The following is a 15,600-nucleotide window of genomic DNA, read 5'->3' on the forward strand; positions in this document are numbered from 1 at the left end:
ATATATATATAAAGAGCATATAGCGATAAAACTACTAGTACAATTATTTTCAGGCGAAAAACAAGAGAGATACGGATGACCCTTGGAGACATCTTTCTAAAAGTGGGTCAGGTAACGAATGGGTGTTTTCGAAGAGGCGAACACCGGAATTTGAAATGGGAACACCGGAAGTGGATTGCGTGTGGGGGTGGGGGTGAGGGGGTGGGGTGTGCCTCACGATCAGCCCTTATAAGGAAGTGCGCGAGGGCACGTGTGCGGTGGGCAATGAGGGTTCGTCGAGCGGGGAAAGGGGGGCAGGGGGGCAGAGGGGCAGAGGGGGAGCACCTGCTGGGGAGAAGCGGAAGCCGCGCCCCCGTAGAGCCGCCGCGGCCCGCACCCCCGACAATGCCCTCGCACTTCTCACCATCCACATACCTGCAGCGGATCGAAACACCGAACGAACACACCACTCCACTCGTGCCGACAGACGACACACCACTGACGCACGACGCACTGACAGCTGGAACCGATCGCGATGTCAATTCTGAACCAGCCGATGCAATGGCCACAACTCAAATGCAAACCACGGCCATTCACTTCACCGTTATTTAAATATTATAATGCGTCGCCTGAACTAATCGCAAGTTGTTTCAAATATGCGCGTTCGCATTTTAACGACATTTTCGACCCTATTAATAGTATTGAACCGTTATAAGGTCTGTTCATACCTATCCAGCACGACCCGTATCCTGCAGGTGTACTGCAATTGCGGATAGTATTGTTTGGTACTGTAACGTAGAGATTAGGTGGGTGGCGCTCGTGGACTGATGTATTACGAGCGCTAATCACCTAATCTCTCGTTCGCGCCAAAATGACCTCGCCGTATGATTGAGCCGTATGCAACGGCCAATGGGATCGCCCCACTCATCGACCAATAGTTTACATGTGTATGTAAGTATGTGTGTTGTGCCCAACGGGTATAAATATGGGGCGCTCTCAGCCTGGAAACCATTCCGACCTGGAGCGCCGACGAGAGCACACGAATAAACACCTTCCACAACTCTCCTGCGTCTTTCTCTCCGATTCTGGAAGCCCCCTCTTCACGTCCACGCAACAGTACATTATATGGACGTATTCATACTCCATTCGCGCATGCGCATTTACGCATTCATGCGCGTCCATATAGAATGTACTAAAGAATACTGTCCGTACTTGCAGGATTCGGGTCATGCTGGATAGGTATGAACAGACCTATAAATGTTGACGCGCAAAAATATTAGCGACGCGTTAAATATTTGAATGCTGTCGGAATTTTCCGTCAGTAAACAAATATTTAGACATTTTTCCTATGCGATTATTTGCCGTGTAATTGTTTAGCCCGATTTAAAATCCGATCTGACTTATTTTTGTCGGTCTCTTATCTGATAAATTTTTATTGCTATTGCAAATGAAATAATCTTATCGTTACACGTTAACAATCCACACGAGCTAAAATTGAAATGTTGACTACCCGAACGTTGACGTAGGAAATAATATATTTACATAAAAAAATATTAATTAACGTCGATTCATTAACATCGACACTTAAACTATGTACCGAAAATAATATACGTTCAACTTTATTAGTAGCAATAATATTTCGAAAGAATTTTATATCTGCATTATAATAACAATGTACTAGATATTGATAAAAATGAGATTTGACGATATTTGCTCGATCAATCATCGCAATTATACATTTGATAATTAAGATGATATATCTATCATTATATTTGAACGATTGCTCGTAATTTGACGTGATTTATTTGGAAGAGATCGTTCGTTCCAAGTCGGAAAATGAAAACTATTGTAATATTTGCTGTTTTAATTTGTAACGCCTATGCAAAACTAAATGTATTTTTAAACGATGAAAAATTTGGTGAGTTTTTTGAATGAATAAATTTGACCATCGATTATACTAAATTAATCATAATTTGATATGGGTGATGATGTCCTTTCTTCAACGGTATACTTATAAATATATTTATCCGTTTATAACGCCCATTTTGATTTTCAGAACATTCCAATTTGCACAAATTAGTTTCAAAACATGTGACGAACGATCCTGACCATCAACTTTTTTCCAACGATATTCAAAGAAACATCGTTGATGACAAAATCATTGCTTTTCTGGAAGAAGCACGTGAAAAGTTCGGTGAAGGCTTCAACGAAAGCGGTATTCCACCTTTGGACCCGTTTACAATAGACAATGTCAATATTGAACTAAAACAGAAACCAATCATAGAGTAAGTTTGGAAATATGTAGTATATGTAATATCTCAAAGTTATTGTTAATAATTTCGATTTTTATAATTGTTTAATTTGTTTGTGAAATCCATCGATTTCACTTTGAATTAAATTTACTATTTACATATAAATAATTTAATCCCATCTAACTTTTTCTACAGTGCTATCCTCAATATACCGAATATATCAGTGATAGGTTTGCAAGATTTCGTCATTGAAAATATTCATTTCCGTATAATTGGTTTATCCCTTGAATATGAGTTCATTGTTCCAGAATTGGTTTACACATGTAAGTTTTGGATTTTTCAATTTTAACAAATGTAACTGAATGTTTTTTAATTGTATAACTGATACATTTGAACACAATATTTCATCACCATTCATAAATTTCAGCCGAATTTGATTTAAATGGAAAAGCAGCAATGGTTATTCCATTGAATGCTAGTGGAAACATAAGGTAGATACTATTTTAAAAATTCTTGAATTCTTAAGCCGATTTAATATCAATTTTATATTACACATAGATTAGACGCTAAACGACTACATATAAATGGTAACGCAACACTTGGTACTACTTCAAGTGGTTATTTGCTGCTGAAAACGTTTTTTGTCGACTTCGACATCGAAGAAACTGAAGTATGTCGCTTTTCTTTACAAGTTTTTCTTCAACAATATGTATTGTATGTATATATGTAGTTGTTTTGATAACATCTTACTATACAGGTCTATATATCCAGTCTTATTGGAATCCAACAAATCGATAATGTTCTCAATTGGATATTGAATCAATTGAGCGATGACTTCTTCCAAGGACAAAGAGATATATTGAACGAATATGCTAGTGGAATTTTATTCGATATTCTTGGTGAAGCCGTTGGAAACATATCATTAGCTGATCTCATCGGATAATTTTTTATAATTAAAGTATAATAAATATTCAAACTGTTTTTTATTATATTATTTTCATTACCACGTAAAGATAAAATATAATATGTTGAGAATGGCTGAAGTAGGCTTGCAAACTCATCGCCAACCTCACCACGCTAGATTTTTTCATATATCGTAAACCAGCGGTTAAAGATAGCTTTTTTAATATCTCTTGCTGAAATAATTTATGATTTAAGATGATCATAAACACAGATGTTCTTATAAGAATCTTATGAAAATGATGATATTTCATAATTAAAAAAAAATGTTTAAAATCTACACTATTCAATAAAATTACATGTGTCCACAAATAGGCTAACCCTTCTTTTGACCGATTTCCGACGAATTTAATCCCAATGTATGAAAAAAAAAGTCGTTTTACTAACCATATTATGGGAACTAGTCTTATTGTGAAGGTCTTCTTCACCACCAGTCCGCCATGTATTGTAGACAGATTCGTCTGTGTTCGGTATTAATACAACTATATGTTGAATGTGGTATTTATTTGGTAGTAACACGTATACACAAGTATGGTTAATTGTTGGTAAAAGTATGTCGTTCAGAGGTCTCTGGATGTGGTAGAGTGTCGCTGGCTCGGCATTCGGCTATGTCCGGCTAGTCTCTGGATACGGTAGAGTGTCGCTGGCTCGGCATTCGGCTATGTTCAGCAAGTCTCTGAATACGGCAGTGTGTTGCTGGCTCGGTCGGCTGGTTGATCTTCCAAGTCCGTGTAGTGAAGTGGTGGCTGGTCAGGAGCTGTATGTCGACGCTTGCTGCTGTGGGTCGACTGGCGTTGTTTGGGTTGTACCTCCTTTTATAGTGTTTCTGGAATCGCCTGACCGATGGTGGTGGTTTGTTGATGCGTAAGAAAGGAATGCACTTTTGTCGAGGCGTAGCATTTTCTGGAATGCTTGATGGAAGTGGTCGTACGAAAATTTAGTTGTTGATGCGTACAAGGGGAATTTGCTTTCGTCGAGGCGTAGTATTTTCTGGAATGCTTGATGGAAGTGGTCGTACGAAAATTTAGTTGTTGATGCGTACAAGGGGAATTTGCTTTCGTCGAGGCGTAGTATTTTCTGGAATGCTTGGCGCTGTTCCGCTCGATGTATTTTGTTGTTGCGGAATATTCTCGAAGGTTTCGATGACGATGACGACGACGAGATTCCTACATGGCTCTCCGGTGAGTGTTAGCGATGTGTGTGATTTTGTGGGAATCTTGATGTGTTGGAGTCTATTGACTCGATGGCGTCGTTGTTTGTCCGGTTGTGCTGGAGAAAGTTGTCTCAACAGCGGGTCTTGTGTTGCATGCCGGTCCAAGTCTTGTTCTCTACCAGGTTGCTTATTTTGGGCGAGCTGCGTTGGTAGTGAAGGTTTGTGATGGCTTGGATGGTGCTGTTGTGCAGGCTGCTGTGTTCTGCGTGGAGTCATTCGCGTGACTGTTTTGCTGGTTGTGCTGGAGTTAGTTGTCTCGGCAGCGGGTCTTGCGTGAAGAACGTTGGTTGACGAAGTGCGTTGAGTGCTGGTCTTCGTTGGTTGTGCTGGAGTTAGTTGTCTCGACAGCGGATCTTGCGTGAAGAACGTTGGTTGACGAAGTGCGTTGAGTGCTGGTCTTCGTTGGTCGTGCTGGAGTTAGTTGTCTCGACAGCGGATCTTGCGTGAAGAACGTTGGTTGACGAAGTGCGTTGAGTGCTGGTCTTCGTTGGTTGTGCTGGAGTTAGTTGTCTCGACAGCGGATCTTGCGTGAAGAACGTTGGTTGACGAAGTGCGTTGAGTGCTGGTCTTCGTTGGTTGTGCTGGAGTTAGTTGTCTCGACAGCGGATCTTGCGTGAAGAACGTTGGTTGACGAAGTGCGTTGAGTGCTGGTCTTCGTTGGTTGTGCTGGAGTTGGATGTCTCGACAGCGGGATTTGTGTGGAGTAGCTGGTCCATATGTACTTTCACACCATGTTACTGTTTCGGTCGTTACAATGGTAGTGAAGGTTTGTGACGGTCTGGACGGTGCTGTTGTGCAGGCTGCGGCGTCCTGCATGGGCTCATCGAGGTGATGAATCATCGAAGGTGTGATGAGCGGTGCTGGCGGATCAACAGTAGTGGATCCATTTGGTTGTTGTCTCCGGGTTGCGTCTTTTTGTGGCGAAAGCTGCGGAGTTGTTTGACATGGTCACTAGTTGTGGGGACATGTAGCGGACTGCGTTTGAAGTCTGCGTTGAGGGTTGCGTTGTAGACTGCGTTGAAGGCTGCGGTTGCGTGAAGTCTGCGGTTGCTATGTAGGCTGCGATGTGGGCTGCGATGTGGGCTGCTATGTAGGCTGCGATGTAGGCTGCTATGTAGGCTGCGATGTGGGCTGCTATGTAGGCTGCGATGTGGGCTGCTATGTAGGCTGCGATGTGGGCTGCTATGTAGGCTGCGTGGTTCTTAGTCGGGGGCAGTGGCGGACTGGGACTGAAATCAGTGCATGCCAGGAGTCAAAGGGGGCCCCCCCAGGGTTAAAAAAATTTGTCCCCCCCCCCCATATAACAAAATTTTCTTCTTTCCACCACGCTAAAAATCAAGGGGAAAAAATAAATGAAATTTTCAAAAATGGGAATAAACAAATTCAGGTACAAGAAAAATGGCAAAAGCAAAATAGATCCACAAATTTCATTCTACAGATATTTCGTTTTAACCCTTGTCCTGGGTAAATAGAATGCGGCATAAAAGCGGCTTTTACTTTCGGTAGAAAATAATCAGGGACGTCATTTCAGCTTTTTCTTGGGGGGGGCAGGCAAAGATTGGTCAAATTGAATTTTTTTTCAAAAAATCTTTTTTATATCAGAATAAAAATGGAAAATATCCTTTACCTTATTGACTTATAAAATATAAAAAAAAGGAACTTATTTTTGAAAAAGTAATTATAAAAAAATATTATGTAAAAAGAGAAAAAAGCGCCGCAGGCGAAAATTTTTTTCCACAAATCTTCACATGGTCAACATTAATCGACCATCAAACTGAGTCATCAAAAAACTATCAATTAACTTAATTTCTACCAACTGTCTTTTCACTTTATCTATGTACATATGTAAGTACGTAATAACAATAGATAAATTTTTGTTTTGTTTTTCTTCAAAGCACATAACAGCGATTATTTTATTAGTTACCCAAAAATAACATATGTACATAAGAAATAAACGTAGCATTCATAGATCCATAGTATCTCATTAATCATTAAATTCATAATATTTTCTAAATTCACACTGTTCCTTAATTTAGGGGGGCAAGTGCCCCCCTATGGCCCCCCCAAATTACGTCCCTGAAAAAAATGCATAATATTTTCAATTAATGTTAATCGAAAATCGAGATTTTGGGGAGGGGGCCCCTATCCTATATTTCTATTTACATGGATGTGTCTAGATTAAGAATAGATTTTATATTCGGAAACTGTTTAAAATTGTGTATTTAAATCTTACTATATCATCGAAGTATAATCAAATGTTATTTTGAAAGTATGGAGTAAATTTAAATCGTTGTTTGATGATTAATCGTCTTATCAAAATTCCTTTAAGCAGTTCTGTTTATATTATTCACGAAAATTTGTTTATTCCCATTTATATTTCAGTAGTTAGTTGTTACATAGGTATTGGTATATACATAATATTGACGTTGGAAATGGGCCCACGCAAATTTTGAAACTTACACGATTCGAGCCTAATAAAAAAAGTTAACCGATCCTTGGGCTGTTAAAGCAGGTATTAGTTGTTTGTGTATATAGTAAGAAATTTGTTTTGTTGAAATACCCAAACTTTAGGTCCCAAAGTTGCAATATACTATAAATAGTTAAAAAGTTATTTACTTTTACTGAGGGCCCATATTTTCTAACTGATAGTGGGGCCCACATGCCATCGGGCATGTTCGCTTGTATGGCCAGTCCGCCACTGGTCGGGGGTCACCAGTTATGGTGAGGTTGGAAGTTGACTGCGCTGTGGGCTGCTTTGTTGACTGCTTTGAAGGCTGCGTGGCTCTTAGTCGGGGGTCACCAGGTATGGGAACTAGTCTTATTGTGAAGGTCTTCTTCACCACCAGTCCGCCATGTATTGTAGACAGATTCGTCTGTGTTCGGTATTAATACAACTATATGTTGAATGTGGTATTTATTTGGTAGTAACACGTATACACAAGTATGGTTAATTGTTGGTAAAAGTATGTCGTTCAGAGGTCTCTGGATGTGGTAGAGTGTCGCTGGCTCGGCATTCGGCTATGTCCGGCTAGTCTCTGGATACGGTAGAGTGTCGCTGGCTCGGCATTCGGCTATGTTCAGCAAGTCTCTGAATACGGCAGTGTGTTGCTGGCTCGGTCGGCTGGTTGATCTTCCAAGTCCGTGTAGTGAAGTGGTGGCTGTTCGGGAGCTGGATGTCGACTGGTCTGCTGCTTTGTGTCGACGCTTGCTGCTGTGGGTCGACTGGCGTTGTTTGGGTTGTACCTCCTTTTATAGTGTTTCTGGAATCGCCTGACCGATGGTGGTGGTTTGTTGATGCGTAAGAAAGGAATGCACTTTTGTCGAGGCGTAGCATTTTCTGGAATGCTTGATGGAAGTGGTCGTACGAAAATTTAGTTGTTGATGCGTACAAGGGGAATTTGCTTTCGTCGAGGCGTAGTATTTTCTGGAATGCTTGATGGAAGTGGTCGTACGAAAATTTAGTTGTTGATGCGTACAAGGGGAATTTGCTTTCGTCGAGGCGTAGTATTTTCTGGAATGCTTGATGGAAGTGGTCGTACGAAAATTTAGTTGTTGATGCGTACAAGGGGAATTTGCTTTCGTCGAGGCGTAGTATTTTCTGGAATGCTTGGCGCTGTTCCGCTCGATGTATTTTGTTGTTGCGGAATATTCTCGAAGGTTTCGATGACGATGACGACGACGAGATTCCTACAATATATACGATATCATCATCATCATTTACAGCCATACACCATCCACTGCTGGATGAAGGCCTCTCCAACACGCTTCCAATCGTATCTGTTTTGCGCAACTCTCATCCATCTCACCCCGCACATTTTCCTAATTTCGTCTACCCATCTTCCCCATGGTCTTCCTTTTACTCTTTTGCATTCTCTCGGGCACCATTCAATCACTTCTTTTGTCCACCTTTTGTCCATTCTCCTAGTCACGTTGCCCGCCCATTGCCATTTCAATCTCTTTACTCTATCCACTATGTCTACTATCCTTGTCATGCTTCTCATCCACGTGTTCCACTTCCTGTCTTTCCTCGTTATGCCAAGCATACATCGTTCCATACTTCTTTGAGGGCATTGGATTTTGTGTAGCATCTTGGCGTTCAGTGTCCAAGTTTCACATCCATACGTCAATACTGGCAAAACGCATTGATCGAAGATCTTTTTCTTCAGGCAGAGTGGCATTTTTTATTTAAAAACAGCATTCATCCGTCCAAATGCACTCCATCCTAATTTCGGGTCTACTTCACGGGCCCGAATGTGAAACGCCCGAAAACGCAAAGATCGAAAATCGAAAGACCTTAAGTCGAAAGATCAAAAAAAAAGGGTGCATGGAAAACGGTACATACTCACTTAATTTGTGCGAACAGGATACAACAGGAACAAGAGGAACAGGCTTTTCCTCCCGTATTATTGTGCGCGCGCAGAATACGGGAGGAAAATCCTGTTCCTCTTGTTCCTGTTGTATCCTGCTCGCGCAAATTAAGTGAATATGTACGTGAGTATATACCGTTTACCATGCACCCTTTTTACTTTATTTTTTATCTTTCGACTCCAGATCTTTCGATTTTCGATCTTTGCCTTCCGATATTTGCGTTTTCGGGCGTTTCACATTCGGGCCCGTGAGGTAGACCCACCATACATACATGTTAGAAATTTCCTAAATATATATCAATTTTATAAATTTCTACCTCTATAATACATATTACACCCAACACCTGCGTTGTAATTTTACAATTTAAAATTCCTTTTCTATACTTCTTCAAAATCTCAACATGCGCTCTCGAAACCAAGGATGCTTTTCTCACCTCTGCCAAAGGATCAATACATACATAATTAAACACGATTTCATACATATAGTTGTATAGCATGGAGCGCATTCAACAGTCTGTGGAGGTTTGCAACGGATGGGGAAAATTCAAACAATCATGCTTCATCCGCACTCCCTAAATGGCCCAGATATGTAAGATTTCCCTGCTTAAATATTTTTAAATAAGGCTGCAAAGGTCCTGGCCACTTGCATTTTTGACACCTGTCAAATGCCACATGTTGCAAAGTGTCGAATCAACAATTGAAAATTCAATTTAAAATACCATCAAAAACAATGATTGCACAGAAAATGGTGTTAAAAAATAAGATTCGATGAGTATTTAATGTTAATATTTAAACATATGTAATGTAATCGAATAAGCTATTTTTACTTAGATATGTTGGAATTCATGAAATATATTTTGTATGTTTGTAAAATGTAATTCAATTGACATATGTCCAAAATCTGTATTAAATTTATCTGCTGATCTAAATAGAAATATTGTTATCGAACAACATCCGTTCTATAAATACATAATTTGTGTATTTTCAACCACATACAAAGCTTGGCAGGGTTCCAAATATGCACTACTAAACCACTTGTTGCTAATAAGAATCTCTTTCCTTATATACATACAGAAGCAACAGGCTTTAACAACATACATATTTAATTGCTTATCTATACATTCGTTCTGTTTATTTGTAATTTTTCATACTTACTTTAATTTTTTTATGCAATTTTATTTAATATTAAAAATTAGACGGAAAAACAAATCCAATTTTCATTAATAAAATCTTTTCTTCTTATGTATTCGTGTATTTTAGATGAGGCCCTAGTACAGAAACTAGCATTTCAACACTTCAATATCATATGTGGTTGCGCATCAAAATCATTAAATGAAGATAAAAATACAATCGATGATAAAATTATAAAACTATTAGATGACGCTCGTGAACATTTCGAAACTGGATTTCCTAATCTTGGAATTCCGCCACTTGACCCATTAATTCTAGAAAAAACTCAGTTTAACGTTTACCAAAAAGCGATAATTAAGTAAGTACTGTTTCAGCCACTAATCTTACATATGAAATATTTGTATTTTATGATAAATAGTGTAATAATTTCAGTGCTGAAATTGATTTATACAATGTGGCTGTTGGTGGATTGAAAGAATATTTTATCAATAATTTAAATTTGAAAATATCAGACTTGACAATCGATTTTGATGTCACCATACCAGAGTTATTATTGACTTGTATGTTTATTTGAGTACATATATGTGAATAAGGATTGTTTATGTTTGAATATTTAATTACAAATATAATATATTCTTACAGTTGAATTTCTTGTAAATGGAAAGGTAGCAGGAATCATACCATATAATCCAAAAGGAGAAGCCAGGTCTGTTCAACAGTTCGTTAAACTTAATATAATTTTCTAATATGTTTTAATTGTGACAACATTTGTAGAATTGAAATAAGTGATATAACCGCAAAAGGCTTAGCAAATTTGGCTACTGATAATGGAACTCTAATCATGAAGGCGTTTCATGTTACCTTAGATATAGATAAAACTAAGGTGAAAAAACCTCTGCATAAAATTGTATTATAAATTAAACACTAGTTACAAGAGTATTTTTTTAATTTTCAGGTAAACATTCTAGGTCTGTTGGGTAAAGGTCTAGTTAACAAAATGCTAAACATTGTATTCAACCGTTTCAGCAATCGCTACGTTCAGATAAAAAAGGATGAATTGGCCGATGCTTCTGCGATTTTTATAATGGATTTTGCTAATTCTATACTAAAAAATATAAAACTGGCTGATCTTATTAGTTGTTAAATATAAATATGCCAAGTTTTTGATATATACATACATATACTCATATATTTATATCATATACTCGTTGTTGTCTCAAAATATTTTAATAACAAGAATATACATTATGTCAAGTTTATCTTGTTTCATTTATATACAATTAATGAATTTTTAGCATTTTAATATTAAAGATATCTAATGAAGTAAATATATAAATCAACAAATTATACAAGGAATATCTGAAATAATATTCAAAATATGTTTGCGGTGAACTATATAAATCTCAATCGCAACGCATAATCTTTTTTGCAGGATGTGGTGAATGTGATAAAGAAAACACTTCCCATGTGCCTCGGATAGAGTAACGATTTTGAATGTAGCATGTTAGTTGAATTTAAAACGCCTTTTGTATTACACATATTGGTACGGATTTGTTAGACGTAAATCAATTTAATGGGTGTTCGCAAAGATAAAAATGAAAAAAACTCAAAAACTATTCTACATCACTCCAATTACGAGCCGAATAAAATAAGAGCAGAACCATTTAAATGGATAAATTTTCCCGTATTCGTTGGCATTTGGTTTATATTATTCTGGTTCATCATTTGCCCAATAGTCTGGTCAAAGGTGTATAACCACTTCACTGCAAGAAAGTATTGGCCGCCTCACTGGCCATACTATTTTTGGACCACCGCTTTCTTAATATTTTGTGCAATACTGGCTATTCTATTACTCATATGGAAACTCTGCTCTTCTAAATCCAAAGAAGAATATGGAAAAGTTTTTCTCAATCCGCAATACGGTGACAATAAAGAAGAATGGTGTCTTAAGTGTTCCAATTTTCATCAACCTGGGAAAAACAATTGTGCTTTGGGAGATAAAAACAAATGTTGCGACTGTGGTCAAGAAAAATTAAGTTTTGGCGAATGTTGCAAAAAGAAGAAGGAATTAGAAGAAAAAATTGTCGAAGGTCCTTCGTATGATATCGTTTTAAGAAAACAGCAACCAGATTCAGACGAAATAGCAAATAAACGACGATCCAGACACCTTGACAAAAGAAATAGTTTAAATAAAAACAGACACTCTACTTCTAACGTAGTCATATCGATGCACGATATTGGGACGAAAGAGCTTATCAATCGCACATTAACAAGAAACGAAAAACTTACAGACGAACACAAAGAAAAATCTTTCAAGAAAAAAAAGCCCCCAAATTTACAACCAGTCAATGTGGAATTGGCAAACAGGCAATCAAATGTTGAATTTTTTGGAGAAAAAATACCAATACTCAGACAAAAAACAAATAAAACTGAAGTCTCATCCAAAGATCACAAACTAAAATCGGAAAATTCTGACGAATCCGACACTGCAAAATGCGACGTTGCCGACATGGAATCAATGAAAAAGGAAAGCTTTAATAAATATCTACATTTGGTTGAAATCAACACGCCTTTCACACCACCTGAAAATTCTGACAAGGAATCCACAGGTGAACCGCTGAAATCTCCTATGAGTCCCCGTGAAATATTTTTTTATGATTTGATACAAGCGGCAGATAAATCTGGGCCAGATAACAGTCCAGACAGTATTAATTTAGGTCTCCAAAAAAGAAGGCCAATCTCACATATACTATTATCATCCGATGTAGATTTGGAGGCTGACACTGACGAAGAAAAGATAAACGAATTGAAAAGAAAGACAATAGGACACGCACCTACTGCTTCTATGGCGGATACCGCTATCGCAAAACATATACCAAAAAGTGAACTCGAAACCACAACCACTGTTCATGAAAAGAAATTCACAGTTAAAATACTTCGTACAGTACAGAAAACTATCGTTGATGGGAAAGTCGTTCAGAACACTGTAGTCGAAGAAAAGAAAATAGTGACACCAACAATTGACGGTAGCTCTCGATTTTCAGAGCAAGAGTCTGCCCAGGATCTTTTTAATTTGAGAAAGGAATCAGTCAGTGAATACTTTATATCGGACATGCCTAGAGCACCACTAAAACCTCAACGAACAGTTTCGCAAAGAGATACCAGTAGAGACAACTATCAATGTGATGATACAAATGATGACGCTAACCAAACTAATTTCACTATCAGCACTGATGATATTTTTCTGAAATAAGTCTCATATTTTTAGTTCATATCCTTTTTATATTACTTATTATTTTAATAATGTGTATCATTTATGTACATTTAATACAAATTGAAATAAAACAAAATTCTCTTAAAATAAAGTATTATTTTATTTTGTTATTGTAAAAATTGTAAAATTAATCGTTAATTACACTTATAGTATACATTAGATATTTATTGAACTTCACCACAATTTGTTATGATTACTTTTTCAGAAGTTGTACCACTTTTACTACCAAAGCTCTCAATTTTTTTTACTACATGCATGCCAGATATTACATGTCCAAACACAACGTGTTTTCCATCCAGCCAGTCAGTTCTGAAAATAATTATTAATGTTTAAAGTCGCAAATATTATATTGAAATTAATTTATTCTTTCATCTATGTACACATGATGGTCTATGCAAATGTAGAGTTATACAGAGCAGTGGGCCCCACAAAACCGGGTCGCAGGCCACGGTTTGGACGGTGACACGACAACTCGTTCACAGATTTTCCGTAAACCGATGATGCGCTCCGGGCATTTCGTATACGGCCATCTCTTTCTCACCCCGTCTGTTCACCATGATCTCGTTTACTCTGCCATTACGTATGCAGCCATCTCTTTCACAGACCGTCTGTTCACTGATAACAGACAGTCTGTGAAAGAGATGGCTGCATACGTAATGGCAGAGTAAACGAGATCATGGTGAACAGACGGGGTGAGAAAGAGATGGCCGTATACGAAATGCCTGGAGCGCATCATCGGTTTACGGAAAATCTGTGAACAAGTTGTCACGCAACCGGTTTGGACAGCCCTGATCTATATCAAAATTTAACTTTCGAGATTCAGCTTAGCATAGAATGAGACATTTGATAAAAATATTCAGATTTGTAAAAATTAAAATGCTATTTACAAGAAAACCACCACTTCCTAAAACCTTATCAACTAATTTACAGAAGCAAAAGAATACGATTTGCATAGAGTATGTCCGAAATTGTATCAAAAATATTGGAACGAATAAAAATCTTAACAAGATAAGAGAAAAAAATGCACTGCTCATATGTATCAAAATCAAAAACATAGCTATTCTAATTATGTACACGTAATTTAAATTGACTTTAATATAAGTTTAATACGTATATAATCTTGTCACCTTGAGGTACTAAGGAAGAATTGAGATCCATTTGTGTTAGGTCCGGAATTAGCCATACTCAAAGTACCCGCTCCTGCGTGTTTTAATTCAAAATTTTCATCATTGAATCTCCTGCCATATATTGATTTACCGCCAGTTCCATTATGATTTGTAAAGTCACCACCTTGACACATCTAAATTTAATAAAAAAATGAATGAGATTTACATTATTTATTAAATAAACATAATCAACAATAAAATAAGAAATAAAAAAACATACAAAATCTGGAATAACACGATGAAACGTACTGCCTTGGTAACCAAATCCTCTTTCGTGAGTGCAGAGCGCTCGAAAATTTTCAGCAGTCTTAGGAACAACATCGGCACGTAGCAGAATAGTAACTCTACCCAAATCTCGTTTACCAACGGCAATGTCTAAATAAACTTGCGGATTTCGAGTGCCCGATATAGAAGGTAACATTTTACCGGAAAAGTTCTAAAAAACCACATACTAATGCAAATTCTAAGCTATGAAAATGTATAGAAAAAAAAAGCGGAAAAAACCTACGTCATTAGATTCTTCTACCAAATCTTCAGCGCTAATATCAGATTTTGTTCCAGGGGGTAAATTTCCCGCATTTTTCTGTAACCAACTGTCCTCACTCCAAACGGGTCTAGTAGAACCCTCTTTTATACGTTGTGGAGTAGCTATATTTACCCGGATTGTTCGACCAAATAATTCGGAATCATTCTGAAAGACAATATTTATAAATTTTAGCACTAAGAAAGAAAAATTAGAGGTAAATATTTCAGTTAAAACTGACCATATTATCAATAGCGGCAGCTGCATCTTCTGCACTCTCAAATTCAATGAAAGCAAATCCTCGGTGCTTCTCGGATTCATAATCTAACGGAATTTGAATATCAACCAGGTCGCCAAATGGAATAAAAGCCGCGTGTAATACTTTCTCATCTGCTTCCTCTGCTAAACCACCGACAAACACTGTCCTCTTACCGCCTGGTTTTGTAGACATTTCTACTGGCCTTCTACTGATGGAATACGACATTTAAAATAACAGTATTCAAATTTTACCGATTAATAGTATATAAATATAAATATCATAGTTTACCTTAATACAGAAACAGTAACTTAACCTATACTGACAGCCGCACAACAAACGTCAGTAGACTATTTGGCACTAACTATACTATTTATGGCCATTATAAAAATCAAAATTGTGTGTGTACTTTTGTAGGGAAAATGCTACGGTTGTTGACAAGGGAATTATTATTTTTCACTTGAACTACAATATACTAA

General features: G+C 37.5%; 3 protein-coding genes and 1 long non-coding RNA gene across 9 annotated transcripts in view; 3 read left to right on the forward strand and 1 right to left on the reverse strand.

Annotated features, from left to right (window-relative positions):
* LOC143912973 (uncharacterized) overlaps positions 1-15,600 on the forward strand; it is a 131,947-nt gene that overhangs the window by 91,730 nt on the left and 24,617 nt on the right. The window contains exons 4-5 of one of the 4 annotated variants that reach the window (XR_013260671.1): positions 3,946-4,174; positions 4,263-4,909. The exons of 1 other annotated variant lie outside the window; for it this stretch is intronic. This is a non-coding gene — a long non-coding RNA (uncharacterized LOC143912973). Of the gene's footprint in view, positions 1-3,945; positions 4,175-4,256; positions 4,910-15,600 lie in introns of all 4 variants that reach the window. 2 more of the 4 variants (XR_013260674.1, XR_013260673.1) reach the window with 2 other exon arrangements.
* On the forward strand, positions 1,245-3,500 carry LOC143912964 (uncharacterized). The gene is made up of 6 exons (XM_077432439.1): positions 1,245-1,897; positions 2,036-2,264; positions 2,427-2,554; positions 2,659-2,722; positions 2,790-2,901; positions 2,989-3,500. The coding sequence occupies exons 1-6, from the start codon at positions 1,816-1,818 to the stop codon at positions 3,172-3,174; spliced, it is 801 nt and encodes a 266-aa protein (XP_077288565.1). The 5' UTR covers positions 1,245-1,815; the 3' UTR covers positions 3,175-3,500.
* Positions 9,195-11,159, forward strand: LOC143912969 (uncharacterized). Of its 2 annotated transcripts, none has more exons than XM_077432446.1 (6): positions 9,195-9,360; positions 10,032-10,260; positions 10,335-10,462; positions 10,545-10,608; positions 10,677-10,785; positions 10,858-11,159. In XM_077432446.1, exons 1-6 carry the CDS (start codon positions 9,348-9,350, stop codon positions 11,044-11,046), a joined length of 732 nt encoding a protein of 243 aa, XP_077288572.1. In that variant the 5' UTR covers positions 9,195-9,347; the 3' UTR covers positions 11,047-11,159. The 2 variants fall into 2 exon arrangements, with proteins under 2 accessions (XP_077288572.1, XP_077288573.1); XM_077432447.1 differs by having other exon boundaries at positions 9,221-9,360; positions 10,929-11,159.
* On the reverse strand, positions 13,254-15,492 carry LOC143913208 (peptidyl-prolyl cis-trans isomerase E-like). 2 transcript variants are annotated; one of them, XM_077432871.1, is made up of 6 exons: positions 15,413-15,492; positions 15,107-15,329; positions 14,851-15,033; positions 14,563-14,778; positions 14,304-14,476; positions 13,254-13,485 (listed from the first exon to the last, which is right to left on the reverse strand). In XM_077432871.1, exons 2-6 carry the CDS (start codon positions 15,314-15,316, stop codon positions 13,341-13,343), a joined length of 927 nt encoding a protein of 308 aa, XP_077288997.1. In that variant the 5' UTR covers positions 15,317-15,329; positions 15,413-15,492; the 3' UTR covers positions 13,254-13,340. The 2 variants fall into 2 exon arrangements, with proteins under 2 accessions (XP_077288997.1, XP_077288998.1); XM_077432872.1 differs by having other exon boundaries at positions 13,255-13,485; positions 15,107-15,332; positions 15,413-15,486.

This window comes from Arctopsyche grandis, chromosome 6, assembly GCF_051622035.1.
Source record: "Arctopsyche grandis isolate Sample6627 chromosome 6, ASM5162203v2, whole genome shotgun sequence".
NCBI lineage: Eukaryota > Metazoa > Arthropoda > Insecta > Trichoptera > Hydropsychidae > Arctopsyche > Arctopsyche grandis.

Excerpts from the sequence above, each read along its gene's own strand:
- LOC143912964 (XM_077432439.1), top strand. The coding sequence starts at position 1,816 with ATGAAAACTATTGTAATATTTGCTGTTTTAATTTGTAACGCCTATGCA. Across the intron at positions 1,898-2,035 it reads TTTAAACGATGAAAAATTTG|AACATTCCAATTTGCACAAA; the intron begins GTGAGTTTTTTG and ends TTTGATTTTCAG. Across the intron at positions 2,902-2,988 it reads TCGACATCGAAGAAACTGAA|GTCTATATATCCAGTCTTAT; the intron begins GTATGTCGCTTT and ends CTTACTATACAG.
- LOC143912969 (XM_077432446.1), top strand. Across the intron at positions 10,261-10,334 it reads TACCAAAAAGCGATAATTAA|TGCTGAAATTGATTTATACA; the intron begins GTAAGTACTGTT and ends TAATAATTTCAG. Across the intron at positions 10,463-10,544 it reads ACCAGAGTTATTATTGACTT|TTGAATTTCTTGTAAATGGA; the intron begins GTATGTTTATTT and ends ATATTCTTACAG.
- LOC143913208 (XM_077432871.1), bottom strand. The coding sequence starts at position 15,316 with ATGTCTACAAAACCAGGCGGTAAGAGGACAGTGTTTGTCGGTGGTTTA. Across the intron at positions 14,779-14,850 it reads TGGTAGAAGAATCTAATGAC|AACTTTTCCGGTAAAATGTT; the intron begins GTAGGTTTTTTC and ends GTGGTTTTTTAG. Across the intron at positions 14,477-14,562 it reads ATCGTGTTATTCCAGATTTT|ATGTGTCAAGGTGGTGACTT; the intron begins GTATGTTTTTTT and ends TATTAAATTTAG.